General features: G+C 40.1%; 1 protein-coding gene and 1 long non-coding RNA gene across 11 annotated transcripts in view; one reads left to right on the forward strand and one right to left on the reverse strand.

Moving 5' to 3' along the window:
- The window catches only part of NRG4 (neuregulin 4), a 75,977-nt gene extending 53,182 nt beyond the window's left edge, over nt 1-22,795 (forward strand). For 8 of the 10 annotated variants that reach the window (XM_081021640.1, XM_081021642.1, XM_081021638.1 and 5 more), the window contains 7 exons: nt 161-222; nt 3,631-3,690; nt 11,971-12,064; nt 19,292-19,441; nt 20,419-20,498; nt 20,603-20,692; nt 22,226-22,795. In XM_081021640.1, the coding sequence (XP_080877766.1) occupies nt 3,681-3,690; nt 11,971-12,064; nt 19,292-19,441; nt 20,419-20,498; nt 20,603-20,610 (342 nt within the window). In that variant the 5' untranslated portion in view covers nt 161-222; nt 3,631-3,680 and the 3' untranslated portion in view covers nt 20,611-20,692; nt 22,226-22,795. The remainder of the gene's footprint in view (nt 1-160; nt 223-3,630; nt 3,691-11,970; nt 12,065-19,291; nt 19,442-20,418; nt 20,499-20,602; nt 20,693-22,225) is intronic. The other 2 variants (XM_081021639.1, XM_081021647.1) reach the window with 1 other exon arrangement.
- Nucleotides 245-17,204, reverse strand: LOC308485690. The gene is made up of 4 exons (XR_013990676.1): nt 17,000-17,204; nt 11,949-12,109; nt 1,375-1,510; nt 245-454 (listed from the first exon to the last, which is right to left on the reverse strand). It is a non-coding gene; the product is annotated as an uncharacterized lncRNA (long non-coding RNA).
- Nucleotides 22,796-23,343: the final 548 nt, after the last annotated feature.

Consider the following 23,343-nt stretch of genomic DNA (forward strand, 5'->3'; position numbering starts at 1 on the left):
AGCACTCAGGTCTGCTTTTTTTTTACTGATGCCTGTTTTCAGTTTTATTTCCTTATATACAAAGTTGATAGAACATACAGCTGTAGAAATGAGCCACAGAGAAGAACTGTTAATGAACCAGTGTAATTCAGGGAGCTGTCATTTAATGTTTCTGCTGCAGAATCAGGATACATAAAGAAATTGATTATTCTTTCAAGAATCATCATTGATTTTATTTATACCGTAAGTATAGATCTCTTTAACCTTTTTATGAAACAGTATGCCATTTAGAATGAACAAAATTTATTCAGACGTTTCCTCTTGACAAATATTGGATGATCCTGCATTATCCAGGGCAAATGGAAAAAAGCATTTCAAGTGACATAGGTGAATGTGTAATATTCCAAGTGCAACCTCTTTCATCCACAAAAGGTCCATGCTCTACTGGTTGATTTAGTATCAGGATTTAGATTACCTGCAACAAAAGCAATATAGCACAATTTTACCTTTTTTGTAGATGTTATTGCACAAGTATGAAATGTAAATTTGAAAATAACCATTGTTAGTAACTATGGAAATTAGTAAGTGCAATTTATATATTTTCCCCAAATTAAACATGTTTAGTTTAGGACAAGGATGGCTATTTCAGCAAGAAATCTCTGAATCTCTCTCACTCTCTCTTGCAAGGCTGCAACTCGAAACAGTTGAGCTCCTTTAGATGGTTATTTCTTTTCAATTTTGTTTGCTCTGGATAAGGGGTTGTTTAATCCTTTCTTTCCTCCAACCTTGAGTAAAACAGGATCTTCTGTATATTTACTTGAAGCACAGTGGGTATCCATTTCAATTTTTGATCTCCTTTGGAGACTCTGTTGGTTAATAGCCCTGTTCACCCATAGTATGGGAATGGTGAATTCACAGCAACAAAAATATAACTCCTAAAGCATTGTCACTCATTCAGCTTTCTCCTGGGATATAGTAATCTGTACATTACATTATGCAATACAGTACTTTGTATTGCTCCTTTCCTTGTAAACACAGTGGGAATGCAGTTAGTTGTCAAGCACTAAGGTCAGATTACACAAAGTGCCATTTCCTATTGTTCACGCACTGCCTGGGTAATTGGTAGGAGGAAACTTGCCTGGTACATGTGAGACCTTGAGACTGATTATTACTATTGCAAGTGTGTCTGTGAAGGTCTTCTAGGGGTAGGGGAAACTGCATGATCAGTTGACTGAGGGCCATTGTTTAGACTGATTTAACCAGCAGCTGACCTGAAGTATGTACTAAAAATAACTGGGAAATGATAGAAACACCACTAGAAATTGTATGTTGCAAGGGTCAAATTGCACTTCTTTGAAAAGTAGCAGAAGATGCGTTTGGGTGGAAGATACTCACTAATGTTTCTTGGAAAAGGAAGTAAGATTTTTCTCCTCCACTGTTTGTCCTCATATCTATATCAAATCTGCTCATTAATAATCCTTGAACTAGGAAGGAATATTTTTTGTTCTCCTGGATAAGTGATGAGTATCCCCTGCATATTTCAATGGAAAAGGAAATAATTAACAGGAATTGAATTAATCCAACCACACTGCTAGTATACAAATATAATAAATAAATAATAAAGATTAAAAAATAGTTTGTTCCCAAATGTATGTGAAATCAATAATGGCCAATGTAAATAAGTTATGTAAATGTATCTTTAGCAAGCAACGAACCTGGCAAACCAAACACCTTGGCTGCAATGCTTAATTGCTTAATCAGATTAATCAATTAAACATATTTAGTTGACTAAAAGACTTCACAATTAATCCTCCACTACATATTGTTTATTATTTTTAACACGAATTACTCATAAAGACTGTAGATGCAAGTACTGTCTTCACACACAAAAAGAATGCTCTTCTAAGATGATGCTTGCTGCACCAAACAATGGGCAGCTAGGTATAACTTACACTCTGGCATTTATAGTCCTGTGCCTGCTCTTGTTAAATGTGCTGCATCTGGGGGTCCTCCTGGTGCTCATTTAGCTGAGTGGATTCTGGGTTTTGCCACAAATCCCTGGCCAGCATACATGTGTGCATAAACTTAAGGGAAATATGCTTTTGGCTTTGGGGATGTTGTTTTTACTAATAAGAAATTTAGACAAATTTAATCTATAAATTAATTGTCTGAGACTTACATGATTAATGAATTAACATTTTTATTATTGGGCTGCATCCCTATTCAGAACTCATATGAAACTATTCTAATGAACCCCACATTGGATGAAATGGGGTTGGATTAGAATGATCCATGTGGCCCTTTTAACTATGATTCTATGGTAACTAATTTTGCCTTAGTGGGATTCCCCCCTCCCCGTTTCTTCACCTTGATTGGAGGTCAGCTCAACAGGCCATTTAAGTTTACACTTTAATAATGTCGATCGTATGCACTGGTGTAGTGGACTGAAGAGCTGGCATCATAATTCATAAATAAAGCTACCACTGATGACAGAGATTTCGACAAAACGTTTTCCTTACCAACCTCACTCTTGATTTATACTAAGAGGTAGAACTATATCTGTGTTGAGTTCTTGGAGAGGAAGGGGTTTGGGAACATCATCTGCAAGCCACACAGGAGCAGCACCCATCTATTCATTTAACAGACCAGGGGCTAGCACAGGCTTCCTCAACCTCAGCCCTCCAGATGTTTTTGGCCTACAACTCCCATGATCCCTAGCTAGCAGGACCAGTGGTCAGGGATGATGGGAATTGTAGTCTCCAAACATCTGGAGGGCCGAGTTTGAGGAAGCCTGGTCTAGCAGATGAGCCGAAGACTGATGAAGAAAAGCTCCGTTCTCTTTGGTAACTGCTCCATAAATTACTTTCTTCTCCTCTCCTCTCATTCTGGTTGCCACTAGATTGCTAGATCAAAGGTCGAATTAAAAGGCAGACTGGACTCAGTCTTAGACACACAGCAATCCATAGGTTAAGGATGGCACTTTCAGATGTAATGCTAAACCATACTTCAGTATAATAACCTCATTCTGTTTATATCACAATGCATATTCACAATAATAAACAGCAGTTAATAGGCTATAGATCAGTCATAACCCATTTAAACTCATTGGGATGTAGTACAATGGACATAACCTCCAAACTGGATTTAATTAAAGTTACAATAATATTTAAAGATTGTATAGTGCTGTTTGACTGTGCTAGACAGACTGGTGCTGCAATTTGCAGGGGCGTGGAGGTGGAGTTAACAAAAAATAAAGGAGAATTGCCCAAATAAATTACCGTATTTTTCCGTGTATAAGACACCCCCATACTTTTGGGGATCCCAAATTTAGAAAATGGGCATATGCAATATCTGTTTATAAGATGCCCCCAGATTTTTAACCTTATTTTAAAGTAAAAAAATCTAGCCTTATACACGGAAAAGTACAGTAACTGCAGGAACAAAGGAAGCAGTTAACAAAAAATCAGGACCACTGAGCTATTGAATGCAGCAGTGTTTGCTGTTAGATTTAAAATTAATTGTGTTTACATAAAGGGTAACAGATATCTGCTGACTGCCAACTGAGTATTTATTTAGTTTTGATGAAAATAATCCTAGCTATTTCATCAGACAGAAAACATTTGGAATAAAACAAGGTGTTTTTGTCTTCAGGGCATTCGAAGAATAGGCGGTGATCAAGAACTACGAGCGGTCAGAATAATATGCGAACAGGTAACTTCCTTAAGGTTTTTGGCTGTACTGATATTCACAACTCTGTTATATTTCTGGCTGCTCAATGGTTTGTTTTTGTGACTCATCAAACCACTTCACATACTGGTTTCATATACTTGTGCTCACCTGTTCTATCTCCTGCCCTTGTGGAAAGGGTTTATTTTATTACTTTTTAACCTGGTTTGGATTGTTTGATTGCAACCAGTATCTTGTAATCCTCCTTACATTTAGCCCTGTCATATGGATTCGTGTTATCCCCATATTTCAGATGGGTGGATGAAGTTTAGAAAGTAAGAACGCCACTTAGTCATGGCAAGAGGTGAGATACAGTTATACAAAAGAATAGAGAAGGTTGGAGAAAAGAAGGTCATTCTGTACTTCCTCTGGCAAATTAACTTGTTTCTTGGGCAAAACATTCATAGGTAATGTGTGTTGACAAGATTGTGGATTTTGCAGACTATTTTCAGACATTTGCTATTTTGGACTGAATTGCCTGATGTATTAAAATATGTGCATGCAGTGGTGTGTCCCTCATTTGCAGGTGCATACAAATTTTAGGCTTCTGTTTACATTGCCAGATTAGTGGGCACAAATATTCAGCTGATGTTGATGTGCACATTGAACAGCATAACATATTAGTGTGGAAATGTGGAATTATCTATGCATAAAAGAATTAGCATGATTAAAGAAGCTCCATATTTGCTTTGCTTGTGGGCAGCATATTGTTCCTATGCACAGTGATAGAAATCACAGTGGGGATTATCATACCTATATATTAATTAACTTTTCTAAGCAAGAAAGCTTATGGAGAAATGAAATATTACCTGCTCTCACAGAAATGTTCCACCATTTAAATACTATTTTCCTATTTTAGTATCTAATTTTTATTTGATTTAGTATATGCCCACCCTCAGTATGTTCTTGAATGCAATATGTTCTTTAATGTTCAAGAATGTTTTGTTAACGGTTTCCCTGAAGTTTACTAGATCATGAGTTGTTTGCAATGGCATCGCTTTCCACTCTCTATTAGACTGCACAAGAACACAGCCATAACATCATAAAAACAATGGCTCATCTAGTTCCTGCAAGCAGGACCTGAGCACAAGACCCCCTCCTCCTGTGGTTTCCTGCAGCTGCTGCCTCTGACTGTGGAGGCAGAGCAGAGCCATCCTGGCTGGTATTCATTGGCAATCGGTACAATTAGTTGATGGGGCTCCCCTTAGAGCGCAAGCACATAACAGCCCTTCTCTTTACTATCAACTTATGGTTTTGCCACAAAATCAGTGTACTGCAGAAATAGGATGGCTACTAAGAGAGGTGATTTTCCCCACTAGTTTCAGTGTATAGCTTGGGGAAAATGAACTAGGTGGTTCGTTGCAATTACCTTCCCATCACCTCTTTCTGGACCTGAGCAAGGGAACAGGCCCAGCGTATAGCATCTTGAGTTTCCTGTCCTCCAATGGAGTGAGATTATAGCTTGGCACGCATATGATTAGCATGCAGAAAGTCCCAGCATTTCCCATTTAAAAGGAGCTCAGGGATGGGAAAGAGACAGAGTGCCATGATCATTCAGAGCAGATACTGCTTGATGCCTCTGGCAGTGTAAGGTGGCTTCCCATATACTATGCCCTTTTAAAATGTTGTGGTTCTTTTTTTAGGGGTGTTATTGGGTTGTTGTTTTTATTTTTATTTTGTATTTTGATTTTGTTCTGTGAACCACCCTGAGACCTCCAGGTATAGGGCGGTATATCAATTCAATCAATAAATAATAAATATGGCCATTCCAAGGATGCTGGGAAGGGAGGAGGCCGCAGGAACTGAGTTCTAGCACTTTTGCTACAAGCTTTTTTTTACCATGAAAATCAATACTATAATTCATCAAAAATATGAATTCCTTAATAGGCTATTCTCTGCTTCTCCTGAGTAGATTCCCCCCACCCCCCACCCCAGATTTCCAGACTAGTTTATTTTTTTAGTTCCTTAACTTGTTTCTCCCATCTCCAGAAAGCATGCACACCCACCCACCCCCCTACATGTACTAGTAAGAAGGAATCCAGTAGGCAACTTGTACTGAACCACAGATCATAAACATTTCAAATTGCAAAGTGTCCTGAACCTTTGAGATAGGATGCAAATAATGAATGCTCCTCCACCCACACAACTGACCGATGTCTTGAATACAATTTCATCCTGTTTGTTTATGGTACAATGTACAAACAACTACTATATAAGAAATTCATTTGTTGCTCTCCATGTAATTAATATTCAAATCATTTCTACATGATAACTGGATTGCAATATTTTGGAGTCATATAGGCAAATACCTGTCTAATTATTCTGAATTTGAATATTTTTTGCATTCTTTATCCTTAGGCCCTGTGATTTCTACTTCCCCTTTTGCTTCTGTGCAGCCTTTTAGATCCCATGCCTTCCTGCAGCACACAGTCTTTAATATACCTAGTCAGAATCTCTCTCTCACCCAGGAAGGGGGGCCTTTACTTCCATGGCCACACTGCATTCAGCAAGTGACTAACTCCCAAAGTTCCCCTGGCTTCAAGCCCCTTCAGTGCACTCCTGTCACAAAGCCTGTATGAAAATTTCCCCCAGCCAAGTTGGCATTCCACTTCCTTCACTGTCGCTGCATGGAGTTCAGCATTCACAGCACAAGTTACAAAATTCAGAAGAGCCTACAAATGAGTACAGAGACTGATGATATTTACTGTAGCTTTTTATATGAGCTTTTAGAGTGTTTTGTAAACCATGAAGTTACTTGTAGTGATTACAGCCCTCTAAATACAGTAACACAACATTTGTATTCTAGTCACATTGTGGACATGCCATAATACAGACTGTGGACCTGCCTTGAAATCAGACTTCTCTAACAAACTTCACAGAATCTGAATAAAAATAGAGAAACTCAGGTTAGATGAGTTTATTTTGTCAACAAAGAACAGTACCGGATGAACAAGCAAATCTGGTTATGGTTCTGTAAAAACAACATCCCTGAGCTCCTCTCTGCCCTCCTGGCTTCCTACCTGGGCTGTGCTAGTCAGGAAGCAGCATTTCTGTTACTGGCTGGGCTGCGGGATATTTCTCCACTTTGACAGATCATGCAGAGAGGCCTTTAGAGACTCACATTTATATATGGGAAATATCAGCTTAAGCTAGATCTCTTTTTTAGTGTTTGAGAATGGAAAAATTGGTACAACTTTCCGACCATTTAAAAAGTGGTCTTACTGTGGCACCATGTTTCCATATTTGCTGTCCCATTTTCAGGTGCTGCTAGAAATAACAGTGACTATGACACCTAGAGTGCAAGGTAGCACATAGTTCTCAAGGGTGTTATGCCACAAGCGGATTCTTTCTTAATGGAGATGCTTGGTCTTAACATGTAGCAATATTTTTAAAAATATTTTTAAAAATAGCTCTTGCTAAAATATTCTTTCTGATAAATATTGATATAATGTATAGCAGGAGGAGCTGCTAACTTGTCCCACCCATTGCATTCACGTAGAGAGGGGGGTATAATTTATTTATTTCAAAAATTATTTGGTGGGGGGGAGGCCTTAAAGGCAAATAATATCTTTTCTTTGTGGAATGATATTCCCTGCAAGCTGATCTCTTGAGAGAACTATAAGGCCACGGAGAGATGCTTTGCTCCTCTTCCCTGCTCTTGCTGTCCCGTTCCACCAGCCACTTTCAGATGATTATAGTGGATCTGGACAGGAGTGTTAGCAAAAGCAGCTGCTTATCTTTGCCTCTTCCAGTACGCTGACATTAGTTTGCTTGTCTTCCCAAGTCATATGTAATTTTTCTCGGAGACACCATTGATGGAATTTCACCAGACCAGTGTCAAAGCAATGATTCTTCAACATCAACTACATTGGACTGGTCATGTTGTTCAGATATCTGATTACCGTCTTCCAAAGCAACTACTCTATTCCAAACTTAAAATGGAAATTGTAATGCTGGTGGTCAACAAAAGAGGTTTAAAGACTCTCTCAAGGCAAATCTAAAAAGTATAGCTTAAACACTGACAATTCAGTAACGCTGGCCTGCAAGTGCCCCAGTTGGAGAACAGCCTTTACCAAAGGTGTCATGGACTCTGAAGATGCTCAAACTCAGGATGAAAGGGAAAAACGTGCTAAGAGGAAGGTTCATTTGGCAAACCCTCACCGTGATCAACTCCCACCTGGAAACCTATGTCCCCACTGTGGAAGGACATGTGGATCCATAACTGGCCTCCACAGTCACTTACAGACTCATTGTTAAAACCGTGTTTATGGAAGACAATCTTACTCGGCTGCATATGATCGCCAAAGAAGAAGAGTAAAAGCAGCAGCTCTTTATTTCCTTTGTTCTCCTGGAAGATCTTTAGCATTACTTCTCTTCCACTTTAAACTCCGATACTAGGTGAAACTCAGCAAAATAATATCACAGTTTTCAGGTTACCAGCTGGCCAGTGCCAGATTACCAGATAAGCAGAGTAGGCAGTGGCCTATGGGCCTTTTAGGGGCCCCATGACAATGGATCAAAATAATAGTAATTTGATCTTGAAAGAAAATTACAGTCAAGCTTTCTTAGTTCCATGTTATCCCACTAGAGTGTGCATACAGAGGGGCGGGGCAAGATTTCAATTGCCTAGGGATCTCCACAGGGTTTATGGCAGTGCAGATGGCTAGTTTTTGATCTGTTGGACCCATTTATTTCTGAATAGGGTTGTCGTAGTGGTTACTAAAGTTCACTCTCAGTGCTAGTTTAAAGGCAACTTTTAATCTAGGTATTGTAATATATTGTGCTGTACCTTACAGCCTCCTTACAGCATTGTTCATGCAACTCAAAATGCAGGAAATGAAGAAAGGTGTTGTCTGCCTGCCTCTCTTGATGATTTGGCAAAGCTTCAGGAAAATTCAGAAATGTTGTAAGAGATCCTTATCAGGGAAAGATGTCAGAGGCAGAACTAAATTGGCGGACGGATGGAGTTTTAGCATTTTCTACGTTGTTCTTTGAATTCACTTTTAACCAGGATATTCTGCCATCTGTCCCCTTCCTGTCCTTGAGTTTTCAGCAAGAAAGATATTTCTATTTAAAGATTGTATAACCTTAGGGTGTTTTTGTGGAAGCTTTCCTAGTGGCTGCACATCAACTATGGAATACCTTGCGCTATGAAGTGCGTTAGCACTCTCACTTGGAGTTCTTAGTTGAAGATAGTGTGTGGCATACTTTTCTCGTAAGTGGCATATTTCCTCCATCTGTTTTGTTTGTTGCTGTTCCTCCATCTATGGCTCAGGAGCAGCAGTGGAGGCAGGGACCACCGGGCAAGTCAAGTAGTTGGGAGAGCTCTGGGTTGGTGGGTTTGCACACACCTGTATGTCAGAGCTAACATCATATCCTTTTGAAGACAGTGGTACCACCACCACTGTGAGGATGCCTCTCCCTCTGCCCCACCTGACAAGCCACTTCTGGTTTCCTCTATCCTTGCTTAGTTGTTTTATATTGTTGTTTTTATGAAATAGCAATTTTAAATGTAGCAAATATTTGTGTGCTTTTGCACACAACGTTTATGTTCTTTTCCACCAGAAGGGTGGGATATAAATGTTTATGTGTGTATCAGCAGCTCTGAAGTAGCTATTGGAGAAACAGTGCAGCGTAATCATTACACTATTTGATTAGGACTGGGAGAACTAGATTTTCAATCCTTACTCACTGGAGAAGTTCTATTTGTGAATTTGGCCAGTTACTTTACTGGCTGAGAACAAGCCTAGCCTTCCCCTAGGCTAATGTGCTCCTCGCCTCCTCTGGTGCAACTTTGAGGAGGAAATCAGAAGCTTTGCCTCTTGTTTTTGTCTGAACTCAGAAAAACTGTGGTTAATCTTATCTGTTTTTAGTGGAAACAAGTAGACTTTTCAATCTGAAGGTGTAAGGAAGATTTCAAGATTTGTCTTTTAATACTTCGGGAATGCTTTTCAGCCCTGTGGAACCTTCAATGTGGGGTTCCGCAGGGCTCAATCCTATCCCCCATGTTGTTTAGCATCTACATGAAACTGCTGGGTGGGGTTATCTGGAGGTTTGGAGTATGTTGTCAGCAGTATGCTGATGACACTCAGCTCTATTTCTCCTTTACATCTGCAGGTGAGGCAGTGGAAGTGCTGGAAGTCTTGCCTCAGTAATGGACTGGATCAGAGCCAACAGACTGAAGCTCAGTCCAGATAAGACTGAGGCACTGTTAGTGGTTGGTTCCTCAGACTGGATGGGTGGGAGGTCATCTGCTCTTGATGGGATTATGTTTCCTCTGAAGGAGAGGTTCGTAGCTTGGGGGTCCTCCTGGATCCTTTGCTGTCGCTTGAGGCTCAGGTGGCCTCAGTGGCCCAGAGTGCCTTCCATCACCTTCAGCTGGTGGCCCAGCTACGCAGGGATAGCCTAACTACTGTTGTCAATGCTCTGATAACCTCAAGGTTAGATTACTGCATATGTAGGGCTGCCTCTGAAAAAGGTTCGGAAACTTCAGCTGGTGCAGAATTCAGCGGCCAGGTTGCTCACTGGAGCAAGATGGTTTGAGCATATTGCACCGATCCTGCCCTGGCTGCACTGGCTGCCAATTAGTTTATGGGCCCAATTCAAAGTAGTGGTTTTGACCTATAAAGCCTTAAACGGCTCAGGACTGCAGTACCTCAAGAATCGCCTCTTTCCATATGAACCTACCCAGACCCTGGGATCATCTTCTGAGGCTCTTCTTCGTGTGCCTCCTCCTTGAGAGGCCAGGAGGGTGGCAACACAAGAACGGACCTTTCCTGCAGTGGCTCCCCATCTATGGAATGCTCTCCCCAGGGAAATTCACCTGGAGCCTTCATTATACACCTTTGGGCACCAGGCAAAAACATTCCTTTTTAACCAGGCCTTTGGTTGATCTGATTTATATCCTATGCCCTTTTAAAATGTGTTTTTTTTGGGGGGGCAGTATTGGGTTGTTGTTTTTTTTTATTTTTATTAGGTATTTTGTGGTTTTATATCTTGATTTTTATTCTGTGAACCTCCCTGAGATCTCCGAAAATAATACTAATAATACTTATACTACTACTACTAATAATAATAATAATGCTGCAAGCAGAGCCTATCAAGTAAAATCTGAAGGCTGTCATCTGAGTTTTATGCAATTAAAATCCCACTGAACTCAGTTGCAAAAGGATACCCCTAGAATCATAGAATAGAATCATAGAGTTGGAAGAGACCACAAGGGCCATCGAGTCCAACCCCCTGCCAAGCAGGAAACACCATCAGAGCACTCCTGACATATGGTTGTCAAGCCTCTGCTTAAAGACCTCCAAAGAAGGAGACTCCACCACACTCCTTGGCAGCAAATTCCACTGTCGAACAGCTCTTACTGTCAGGAAGTTCTTCCTAATGTTTAGGTGGAATCTTCTTTCTTGTAGTTTGGATCCATTGCTCCGTGTCCGCTTCTCTGGAGCAGCAGAAAACAACCTTTCTCCCTCCTCTATGTGACATCCTTTTATATATTTGAACATGGCTATCATATCACCCCTTAACCTCCTCTTCTCCAGGCTAAACATGCCCAGCTCCCTTAGCCGTTCCTCATAAGGCATCGTTTCCAGGCCTTTGACCATTTTGGTTGCCCTCCTCTGGACACGTTCCAGTTTGTCAGTGTCCTTCTTGAACTGTGGTGCCCAGAACTGGACACAGTACTCCAGGTGAGGTCTGACCAGAGCAGAATACCCCTACTCTAATGCACTAGCAGAGACCTCAGATCTGTGCATATGTTGGACTGAAACCGGTCCTGACTCCTGCATTATCAGTTTCCCACAAAGTACTGAAGAGCCAGCCCTGCATCAGGGTTCCTGTTCTTGGTCCTTTGGCAGAAGGAGAGGATTCAATAAGTCTCTGCTTTCCTTTGCTGAAGCCCTTTTGCACAGACCATAAAGCAAACAAACGACAACGCTGCCTTTCCCACTCCTCTTTTGTAGGGTTTTGTGCTTGGATCTTGTGTCCACCTGTTCATGCAAAAGAATCACAAAAGCTGTGTTTGCATAAGAGGAGATGGCGATGATGCCTATGCATTTGCAGGCTGTGAGAGTAAGGTTAATCCTTCTTTTATTTGTCATGATTAAAAGTAATAATAATAGAAACACTTTTTCATACAATATGAAGGCAAACAAGGTGTTAAAACACTTCAGTAAGTTATTCTATTTCCCCACATCATCACATTTGTTTCATGCAAGAAGAGCAGGCTATAATTAACCTACCTTATATTTCTTTTTGTTTTAGATCATGAAGAACTTTGTGGCAGCAGTTATGGATCTTTTTGTCTGAATGGTGGAATTTGTTACACGATACCTGCCATTTCCAGTCCCTTTTGCAGGTAAATGTTTGTATTTTCATTGCTACATAAGAGTCATCTCCTGGGCTAAATTAGCAATGGAGGAAACACATTATTTCATCAGCTTATCTAGTGCATGTTTCTTATGTATTGATTATATAATCATTTGTGTGCCACCCTTCAGGGAATATCCCACTCAAGGTAAATCACAAAATCACATTGGAAACATTTAAGCTGCATTGTTTTTAGGTAATATACAAAGGGGCTTCTCCAGACTTTTGTAGGGCTTGAGACAGATAGTGCTCTCCTAATACGCACACTAACCACCTAGTCACACACAAGGCTGCCAAGGCTGCCTGAGGGTTTACGCCTCTTTCCTCTGGTGCTAGTAACTTTGCCACCTCATTGCCTTTGCAGTTGCCATCGCTGCCAGGCTTATTTTGTCTTTAGCCCCAATCTGGTGTGTCAAGGAGCAGGAGCGGTAGTTTATTAGCACACTTCCATTTAGTAACACATCTGTTATATTCTTCTTTGCACAGTTGTAATGCCAGTACCTGATGCTAAGTGGTACATATAAACCAAGACTGTAATCATAATTGTCCTCTATAAAAATGGTTATTGGCACACAGTAACTGCCTGTGGTAAGCATATATGGGATGAGACAGAGCACTTTATACTGACAAAGCACAGCACAGGGAATGGAATTGTTATTTCCTCAGTTCACAGGACAAGACAAGCAGCGAAGGGTTCAACAGAACGAGTAAACATTAACCGCCTACTTAAAGCACAGCAATGGCACAGCTTGGCTAGAGAAGTTGTGAAATGCCCTTCCTTTGATTTTTCTATTTCTTTTAAAGTTGGGCAGACAACTGTCAGGTATTATGACATCTGGTTTTAGTATAAACATCAATTTTGCTTTGTTTATTTATTTAGTTCGTTACTTACTAGTCTTTATATTGCATTTTATTGCTCTAGTCAAATCAGCTAACAACAATCACATATACCAATATGCGGGTTTCATGCACAAAGAAACCAGTATCTGAACAAAGAGGCCACTTGCTGGCTGGATAACCTACACCTCCTGTTGTGTGGACTATGATGTTACCTGCTCCCTTTCTGCTATAGAGTATAAAACACACCTTGCTTATCCATTCCCCTTCCTCCACCCTTCAGGAAATGGGCTGCATTTCATTGTGTTAGCAATCACTGGGGCTGGGAGTCAGGATATTGAGCTGCTAGGATCTTCCTCATCTACCTGGCTTTAGTGTTAAATGAAGTAGCCACATGCTGAATTTTCACTTGTACCACTTCAGCAAGCATAACTTTGGGCAAAGTCAGGACTAGCGACTCATTTTTCCCCATTGCACCAGAAGAGGCTAGTGAATATGGAAGTTGTTACAACTTCTTATCAACTTATTTAGTAGCAATTCTATCCTGCCAAGTATGTACCTAACTAATGGATGGGATTGATCTGTGAATTAGAGTATTCTGTTCCAGCATGTTCTTATTCAAAGCATGGCATGCTCCTTGTCAGGCAAGAACGCTAATTATAAATAAGAAAGGTTTTGTTTACACTGTGCTATCACTTCGTAATCAGTAGAGCTAGGAATAGTAGTAATGGAAGAATATGTATTCCACAGCTCAGTGGTATTACAGAAGGACCAAATGCTTGCTTAGACAAATACTGGCATGTAAAGGATCTATCCCTAGATCTCACCCCAACTTCTCCAAGTTGCTAATCCTCTGCCTTGATTCCTTCTCAAATGATTGGCAAAATTGTAGCTCTGTGCAGAAAAGACTGGGTGCTAAGGTAGCTGGTTTCCATAGCCAGTAGTAGAGTCAATCACTAGAAGACTTGAAGAAGAGAGTTGGCTTGGGACCCCAAAGTCCATAGAAATCTTGTTAATATTTATCTGATTGAAATGACATTTGAATCATCTTGGCTGGTTTCTATGTGCTATAAAATGTAAGGTAAGAATTCACAGTGATCTTTCTGCCTAAGGAAGATCTTGTGAGAGTACATCTTCCTCACTTGCCCACCCACCCCTAAAGATTTTTTCCAGACATTTAAAGTTCTCATGGTAAAGAAAAGAAACTGCATTGCCATTTAAAACTGTAATCCTTGGATGCCCTACCACCACTACTATTTGAGCTGTACTGTCCAGGACACCAATGGACCTATAACTTTAATGTATATCTGTTGTGATCATGTGTGGACTGGCAATGGGGGGGGGGGGTGTAATTTAAATGCAAAGGAAATGTGCAAGTAGAATTTTTAGCTTTCTACTCCCTCATTTCCCTCATCTGTGTTTGTCCCCAGAAAGCCCACTTCTGGTATCAGAGTTCAGTTGGGGAGGAAATGGTAGGAGAATTTGGTGGTGGGAGGGTCCAGCCTCCCACAACCAACTGCTTTGCACTTTGATTTGGCACCTGATCCCACACTGCTCCACGTTTCATGTGACTGGGCCAGATCTGCATCTAATCTGTAGTTTAGCCTGGTTGCCATATTTGGAGTATTGCAGAGGATAGAAAACCTCCACTTTTCCATCATATTGCTGATTTAGTCCCGTATTGTGTTTTGAACACAAGGAAAATGTGATATCCCTGCAACAAAAGTGCTTGCTTGGGGAAGACTTCTAGCTCCTCTGCGGCAGTTGACTGTTTATCAAGGCAGAAAGTTCTCTGGAAAAGTCCTAAAGTGCGAATGATGAGGGATCACTGCAGTGCAGGTCTAAATGTGGTCTGAGGCTTCTTGACAATAAAAAAATGCTGTATTGAGAAAAGTGGAATGCTAAACCAGGACACATGATGCAAGAGAACCTTGTGTAACTCTGTGGACTGTGGACTGTGTACACAGCAGAATTACACCTTTCTTTTGAATAGATAAACATGCCCTTTAATGAGTACATGAAGGAAATGATTCCTGTTTGCTTTTGGATTTTTCACAGTTACTGCTCTTTTTGGCAGAAATGGGGATTTGGGTGAAGCGGGAGAGGTCTCATAGCTGACACATGGCCTTTCAAAAGCTATTAGGCTACTACTACCCATTCAGATACAAAATCCCACACCGATGGTAACATATTTTTTGGAAATAAGGCTGAGTGAATTTAACAGGACCCACATTGAATCCCGTGGCTCCATTTAAAATGTTAGGTCCCCCAAAATCAGTAGCAGTCAATGGGAGAAACTTTTATATACCAATAGGAACACTTTTAATTTGGCCTGATAACAAATTGGCAGTCAGTGCAGACCTCTGAGCAAGGGTCCATCACATAGCCTGAGTTATACCCAGATTGAAATGGGTCTAGATAATCTGTGTCTTCCAAGAATGTCCACAGCTGTTGAACCACATTGTCCCGTCAATTTTGAAAGGATTTAGTGCTTGCCATCTTTAGCATGTTTACTCTGAAGACTAGAATCATAGAATCATAGAGTTGGAAGAGACCACAAGGGCCATCGAGTCCAATCCCCTGCCAAGCAGGAAACACCATCAGAGCACTCTTGACATATGGTTGTCAAGCCTCTGCTTAAAGACCTCCAAAGAAGGAGACTCCACCACACTCCTTGGCAGCAAATTCCACTGTCAAACAGCTCTTACTGTCAGGAAGTTCTTCCTAATGTTTAGGTGGGATCTTCTTTCTTGTAGTTTGGATCCATTGCTCCGTGTCCGCTTCTCTGGAGCAGCAGAAAACAACCTTTCTCCCTCCTCTATGTGACATCCTTTTATATATTTGAACATGGCTATCATATCACCCCTTAACCTCCTCTTCTCCAGGCTAAACATGCCCAGCTCCCTTAGCCGTTCCTCATAAAACTACTTATTGCACATGTGACTGTTGCATTAGGTGCAACTAACTTTTTCTAGATTGAGGCAAGTATGTTTTGTGATTGGACTGTTAAGTACTTAGCTGTGATCTTCACTTCAGCATCTCTCCTAATAGCGAACTCTGGTGCAGATTGGAAACAGTAGCCAAAACAAGGCCACTAGAGGGGGAATCAGCATGCTTGAGGGATTTGCAGAAATACGAAAGTTTTTTTTAAAAAAAACCTGGTGGGCAAAACAGACCAATGAGGACTAAGACTGCTAACTATGTAATGATTACAGTAAATTGGAAAAATAAAACAGAATGTGATGGAAATGACTGGAGGGCAGGATGAGATGGCCTTCTTGGAAAGGTCACTGTGGACATCTAGGACCCAAGGACATGTGGGGGGCACAGGGGGGCACACAACAGGTGCCTAGAGAAGGGCAAAGGGAGGAGGCAATGGGCATTTTTCTGGTAACAATATAATGTTTCTGGTAACATACCATAATATAGTATGGCAGACCCAACTAGGTGCAGTACAGGAAATAGCACATGGTGTTTGGGAGAGAAGAATGTGGTGTGTTTGTGTGTAAAGCAACACTAATATCTACCAAATCCTGCAAAGAGAAAGTGCAATTCTGTTACCAGTATAAACATGCAGGTCAAGTTATTGGCATACACATTTATAATTTGCATTGCTTTGTTTTGACTGCAGAATTATGAGGCACTAAAACTTTGCATAAGTAATAAGGATCTTGGCTCCTTGGCTTGAGCAGACTTTAGTGGGAACATGGTATTTTTTGCCTGGAACGGATATTTATATACAAGGCACGTTAATAAAGAAACCCCCTTGATTTTCCTGATTAGACTAGAGTTCTAAAAATAACACTATATGTTCTGATTAATACTGCTAATCAGAAAGAAAGCAGTGGGGGGTAGTATATGAGTGCAACGCCTACTAAACCTGCAATGCAACTGGAAGAAAGAAAAGGAAAACTACTTTATGCTGCAGACCAGGACAGATTTCACATGTGCCACTCAAAGCACTTTTGAACATAGGAACATAGGAAGCTGCCCTATACTGTCAGACCACTGGTCCATCCTGCTCAGTAGTCTACAATGATTGGTATTGGCTCTTCAGGTTTCAGGTAAGGAACATTCCCAGACTTACCTGGAGATGCCATTGATTAACCATGGGACCTTCTGCAGATGCTCTTCCACTGAGCACCCCTTCCCCAACTTCTCTCCTACTGTTAATGTGCGCATGTGAAATATCAAAAATACAGAAGAGCAGTGATACATCAGCAGGCAACTACACCAGGTTTCCTCCCACTGCTGAATGAGCAGCGCAAACATCAACAGCAGAGTTGGCAGACACTAGAATGCAAGCAGGAAATGAGGCAGGTGTGTAAGTAGCCCGCTCAGAAAATAAAGCAGCTACTCTGGTCAACCCTGTGTCTCAATAGAGGCCATACATGTAAGAAATAACCCAAGTGTTAAGTAAATTCCAGTCATATTTCAGTTCAGTTCATTGTATATAAATCAAGAAAGGGTTTTTACTTTTAATGGTAATATTAGCCTAAAGCCAAAATCCTGTGCAGTCAAAACTCAATGGGTTCAATGGCAGGTGGAATTGCCAAAGTTATTTCCTCCAGAACCTTGTTCCCCTTTCTGCCCTGTCTTTTTTGTTTTTTTGCCACGTGTATAAAGCTGAATGCATAAAAGTTAAATGCATTTAAGTTGCGGGCTAACGGTAAGAGTAATTTGAGGAAACACATCTACGGTCATTCTACCCCTCCAGTGGCATGTACTGTAAGCTTCCTTTAGTCCCATCAGGGGAAAAGGTGGGGTACAAATAAATATATTACCAGTAGTACTAATTATTCATGACATAGTTATGTTTAGTAGCAGTAACTTTACCTGCATTTTGGTCTGGCACAAATACAAGGGCACAAGTTGCTATTGGAAGGACAGTGGCACTAGGATATTAATAAAGTGCTTCAGGGACACAGGTGGTGCTGTGGTCTAAACCACTGAGCCTCTTGGGCTTGCTGATCGAAGGTTGGCGGTTTGAATCTACACGGCAGGGTGAGCTCCTGTTGCTCCGTCCCAGCTCCTGCCAACCTAGCAGTTTGAAAGCACGCCAGTGCAAGTAGATAAATAGGTACTGCTGTGGCAGGAAGGTAAACACCATTTCTGTGTGCTCTGGTTTCCATCATGGTGTTCCATTGCGCCAGAAGCAGTTTACTCCTGTTGCCCGCCTGACCTGGAAAGCTGTCTGTGGACAAATGCCGGCTCCCTCAGCCTGAAGCGAGATAGTTGCCTTTGACTGGACTTAACCATACAGGGATCCTTTACCTTTTACTTTACTCTGCTTCAAACAGTTGCACAAGAGTTGACTAGCCATTAGGGATGGGGTTGCCAACACCGCACCTTTATGAATTTCCTACAACCTGAAATGCCTCTGAATGCCTTTTCCCATCATCATGAAAAGTATATAGCACACAGCACAGAGCTGGAAGGTACCCAGAGGGTCATGTGTCCCACCCACTGCAATGCAGGAACCTCATACATGACAGATGGCCACCCAACTTCTGCTTTAAATCCTCTAAGGAAGGAGAGTGCACAATCTTTCATGAGAGTCTGTTCCACTGTGAATAGCTCTTACTGTCAGAAAGTTCTTCCTGATATTTAGTTGGAAGCTCCATCTGTCTAATTTGAATCCAGTGGTTTGGGTCCTACCCTCTGGAGCAGGAGAACAAAACTTTGCTGTCTTGCATGTGACAGCCCTGCAGATATTTGAAGATGACTGTCATATCTACTTTCAGTCTCCTCTTTACCGGGGTAAATAAACCCAATTCCCTCAGCCATTCCTCATAAGGTTTGGTTTCCAGATTATCTTGGTTACCCTTCTCTGCACATACTCCATCTTGTGAATATACTTCTTAAACTGAGGTGCCCAGAACTGGACACAGTATTCCAGGTGTGGTTTGACCAAGGCAGAGTAGAGCAGGACTATTACTTCTCTTGATCTAGACACTAGACTTCTGTTGACGCAGCCTAGAAAAGTATATTTTTTTGCTGCTGCATCACACTGTTGACTCAGGTTCAGTGTGTAGTCTACTCAGAACCAGGACATAACCCACTAACTGAAATGTCAAATGTAAATTGTCTTAAGGGGAGCCATGGAGAATGACACTCATTTGAACTGTTAGAATGCGAGACTCATCTCAGGGTCATAGGTTCGAGCCCCCAGTCCTGCATTGCAGGGGGTTGGACTAGATGACCCTCATGTTCCCTTCCAACTCTACAAATCTTTGATTCTACCGGCACAGCCAAGATTTTGCTGCTTCCTGGCCATGCTTGTGTGTCAAGACAAGCAAGTGTTGGGAAGTACCGGTAGATTAAGTATATATAAGCTGTGCCACAAGATACTCAGTTAATGTAAACCTCTGTTTCGCAGGTGTGTTGAAAATTATACAGGAAATCGTTGTGAGGAAATTTTACTACCGAGCATCAAGAGCCATCCAAGAGGTGAACTGTTTGCAGCTGTTTTAGCTTCAGTGGTCGTCCTAAGTGTCCTGGTTGCTGGTGCATTCTTCTTTCTTTGCAGGTAAAATGGTGGTGCTTACGTCAGACTCTGCCAACCCAGCGTCTTCTAGATGTCTTGGAGATGGTAGGGGTTGTAGGCCAGAAGACCTAGAAGGCCCTGGGCAAAGGCTGGCTTAGCGATTCACATAACGTCTCTGATTCTGTCCTGACAGAATTTAAATATTCTACATGATATAAATATTCTCCATTTATAATGCATGCAATATTAGTCTTTGAGGTTAATAAAAACATTTCACTATGCTTATGGTTTTTCACATTTTAAAACTTTAAAAAGCATTGCTGAGGCACCTTGTAACAGCAGTTCTTAAAAGGAAATATTTTGTGACACACTCCCATCTCACATTAGAACCGAGTCCCTTTCAGCAATAGAGAACTGAATGCATTATTTAAACTGCCCATTGTCACCTTTAGAAAATATTAAAAGTACAGAAGAATAGCTTAATGGGAAAAAACATTTCTGCAATGTACATTTATTTATGTAATTTCTGGAACACCTTCCCTTTTAAAAATATCAAAGCAATTTAATATACATATGAAAGCAGCTTCTGTAAAACCCAACCCAACATACTGTGTATAGGGCAGAAATGATTAGCATAAACTTTATTTCAAATGTCCTGTCTCCACTAAAGAAAGACTTGCAATGACACAGCAAATAATGATGTGGACTTGTAACTTAATAATTCAGATGACTGTGTGATGTGAAAAATGAAAATTAATTAAAAAACTATTCAGATGGCCCATTCAGTGTACACAGCATTTGGTCATGTGCACAGAGGATGCATGACTGAGCCTTGACAGCCCAATCCATGTCTCTATTTCAAACTAACGGCTGATTAAATGCTACCTAACTGTGGAGCAGTCAGTCTGAAAGTTTGATGTAAAAGCCCATTAGGCTGTAATAGCAAAAGCCGCAACCGCTAAATGCAATGTGAACTCACATCCACATTTATTCTTTTTAATTTTCCTAATCACTGTCAGGAAGGGCCAGATTCCACGGACCAGTTCCATAGAGCATGGCAACAACCTGATTGAAGGGAGCAGCAGGGATGGTTGCAACAGTAAGTAATTTTCAAATACAGTAATGGTAAAGGGATACAGTAAATGGTAAAGACTTTCTGCCAAAAGAGTCTTGATGAAAATAAAATTCTTGTTTTTCCCCGAGATAACTGAATAAAGCAATCAAAACAAGAAATTATGGAACAGCAACAAGCAAAACAGCTATAGACAAGCAAAAACAATGTTGGAGAATATGGTAAGAAGACTGAACAGAGAAGACAAGGTGCTGTGTAAATCAGAGGAGAGTTTTCTGTAGGAACCTATCAGGACAAAGTTATATTTAAAAGGGATCCTGGTTACTTCAAAGAAAGAGACATTGTGTACAAATGTCTTATCCGTGAATTCTATGTTTTTGTAAAATGCATTTCAAGCTATTTTCTATTTAATTATTATCTAATATGTACTGATAGGTGATGGGATTCTACCACACCAAACATCTTGTTACCAGAATGACTTAATGGCATCATAGAATTGGGCAGAGTGGTACATATACAATAATCTGAATTTCTATTTAAGACATATCTTGAAGGACCTTTTTTTTAAAACAACAACAACATTTAAATGAAAATGAGAAACTTGTGAACAATGAGAGTATTTGGGCAAAATTATCCCTAATATTAGACAAAGGGACTTTCTTGATTCTGTTCTTCCTGTCCTGAAATTTTCTTCAGAGAATCTTACTGTAGACTACTTAACCACTAGTTTAAACCTAAAAGTAGGGAACTGGGAGAATTCCAGTCCCACTGACCCATATTTAAAACAAAATGTTTCCCACCTGCTTATACTCATGAACAGTGGGAATCACCCATATCATTCATGCCCAAATGTAGATCTCACTCCAGTGGATTCTAATTGTGTTTTCACTGAGAAGCTTCTGGGGGATAAAAAGAAGAGAGAATGGCCATCGTTGGCCAATGATGATATGTAGATATAAGAAAAGCAATAAAATGGCTAAAAAATGGGAACTCAAAATGCTGCAGTTTGAAGAGGGGTCATGCTAAACGTTCTGAGCAGAAAAACTATTCATTTCATTAATAACAAAAATAGCAAGTTATTTGCAACAATAAATTAGGAGGCGTTTAAAGCAGTACTAAAGAAGAGTATCATTGATACAGCTTCTAGAATCAGCAAAGAATAAAATGCAGAGCAGAATTTTCTTTCCTTGGATGCACAACAGCTGAATTCAGTGAAGAGTCAGTTGAAAGGAAAATTATGAAAAAGCATACAACCCCTTAAGGGATATCTAATAGTTCTCTTTTGAGGAAAAGTAGCTCACACTTCCCCCCAGAACAAACAATAATGTAATGAGATGTGGAATAAAGAACCAAAGAATTGCATGTAGGATCAGGTGGAAAAAATAAAAAAAATGCAAATTGCTATCCAAAAGCAAAATATGAAAGCACACCATAAATTAAGCACTGATTCTGCTAAAAAATCCACTGTTTTCTATTTCTATGAATTCAAAATAGTCACAATTAACTTTGGGCTCATAAGGAAAGTAGATGTGCCAAATGATTTGCTAATTAGATTGTGCGTATCTTCATCAGCTAATTTTTACTGCTTCTATGCTCTAGGCTATGTGATTATACTTGTTTTGGAGACTATTTGGAGACAATAATGATTTTTGTAAATCACCTTGAATAATGGTGGAAAGCCAATAGACTATTTTTAAAAAATAATAATAATAATAATCACTTCTAATAAAGCTATTCTCTTATATAATTTACAGGAATCCATAACACTGTTCCCAGACACTGTGAAAGAAGAAGATATTGCTAATATTTTACAAGACCAAATATATACGCATAAATGTGCATTGCTTATGTTCTTGCAGTTGTCAGACACAGAATGTACAAGGTATGTGAAGCTTATCAGAGACAAGTTAGAACGACCTTTATGCATAGTAGTTAAAAAAGATAAAATACTGTTGAATCATGACAGAATACTGTTAGATAATATTGAGAAGCTATGTTTCATTCATCTGTATTTATCAAAGGCAAAAATAGGTATACGCTTTTACCTAGACATGGAAAATGGTAAGGCCTTTGATTGTGTTGAACAGAACTTTAAATGGGAGGGCAGGGCTAGTAAATATATATATATAATGGACCCTATATATGGACCACAAGTTGTAACTGGCTGAAGACATGCAGAACCTTCTCAATGACTTAGTTACTCCTAAGTTTTGTTTGAACTACTCAGAGGGCTTTAGACCTGCACAAAATACAGTGGTTAAAAATCAAGGTCAGTCCGCAAAACCATTTCATTTGTAAATAAAGTTTATCTTTCTCTCTTTAAATGCCTATTCCAGGTCTCTATTAAAAGCATTCACAAGTTTAAAATCAGTTCTTTCACAGCTTAGCTGGCTGCAAAGGTCATATTAGGAAACAAAACTGTTTTTGTTGGCCAAAAATAAAACCACATAGCATGATGTAACCTCTGAAAATCATTTGCACTTCCTTAAAAAACAACAACACTGCATGAAGTCTAGAGCTGGCTAATTTTTAAACACTAAATATATTGAGGTATTGTTAACTGCTGCTTTATAGTTCCAGTTGAACTGGAAAACCATGCTTCCAATTTGAGGCATTAAAGAGATGGTTGATTTGGGGAAACAGTTTTCCTGACTAAAATTGATTATATTTTTAACACAGAACTGTAGTTCAGGGATGACAAACCTGTGGCCCTTTAGATGTTACTGGACTACAGTCCAAGTCATAGTATCAAGATAAACACCAAAATAAAGAAATAAAATGATATAAAATCATATATACATAAAAAGCAGTTATAGGGAGTCATTTATCTGTCAGAAAGGAAACCCTTCTGACCTAGAGAGGTCAATATATT

The sequence above is a fragment of the Podarcis pityusensis genome (genome assembly GCF_964106645.2).
Source record: "Podarcis pityusensis genome assembly, chromosome: 9".
Taxonomy (NCBI): Eukaryota; Metazoa; Chordata; class Lepidosauria; order Squamata; family Lacertidae; genus Podarcis; species Podarcis pityusensis.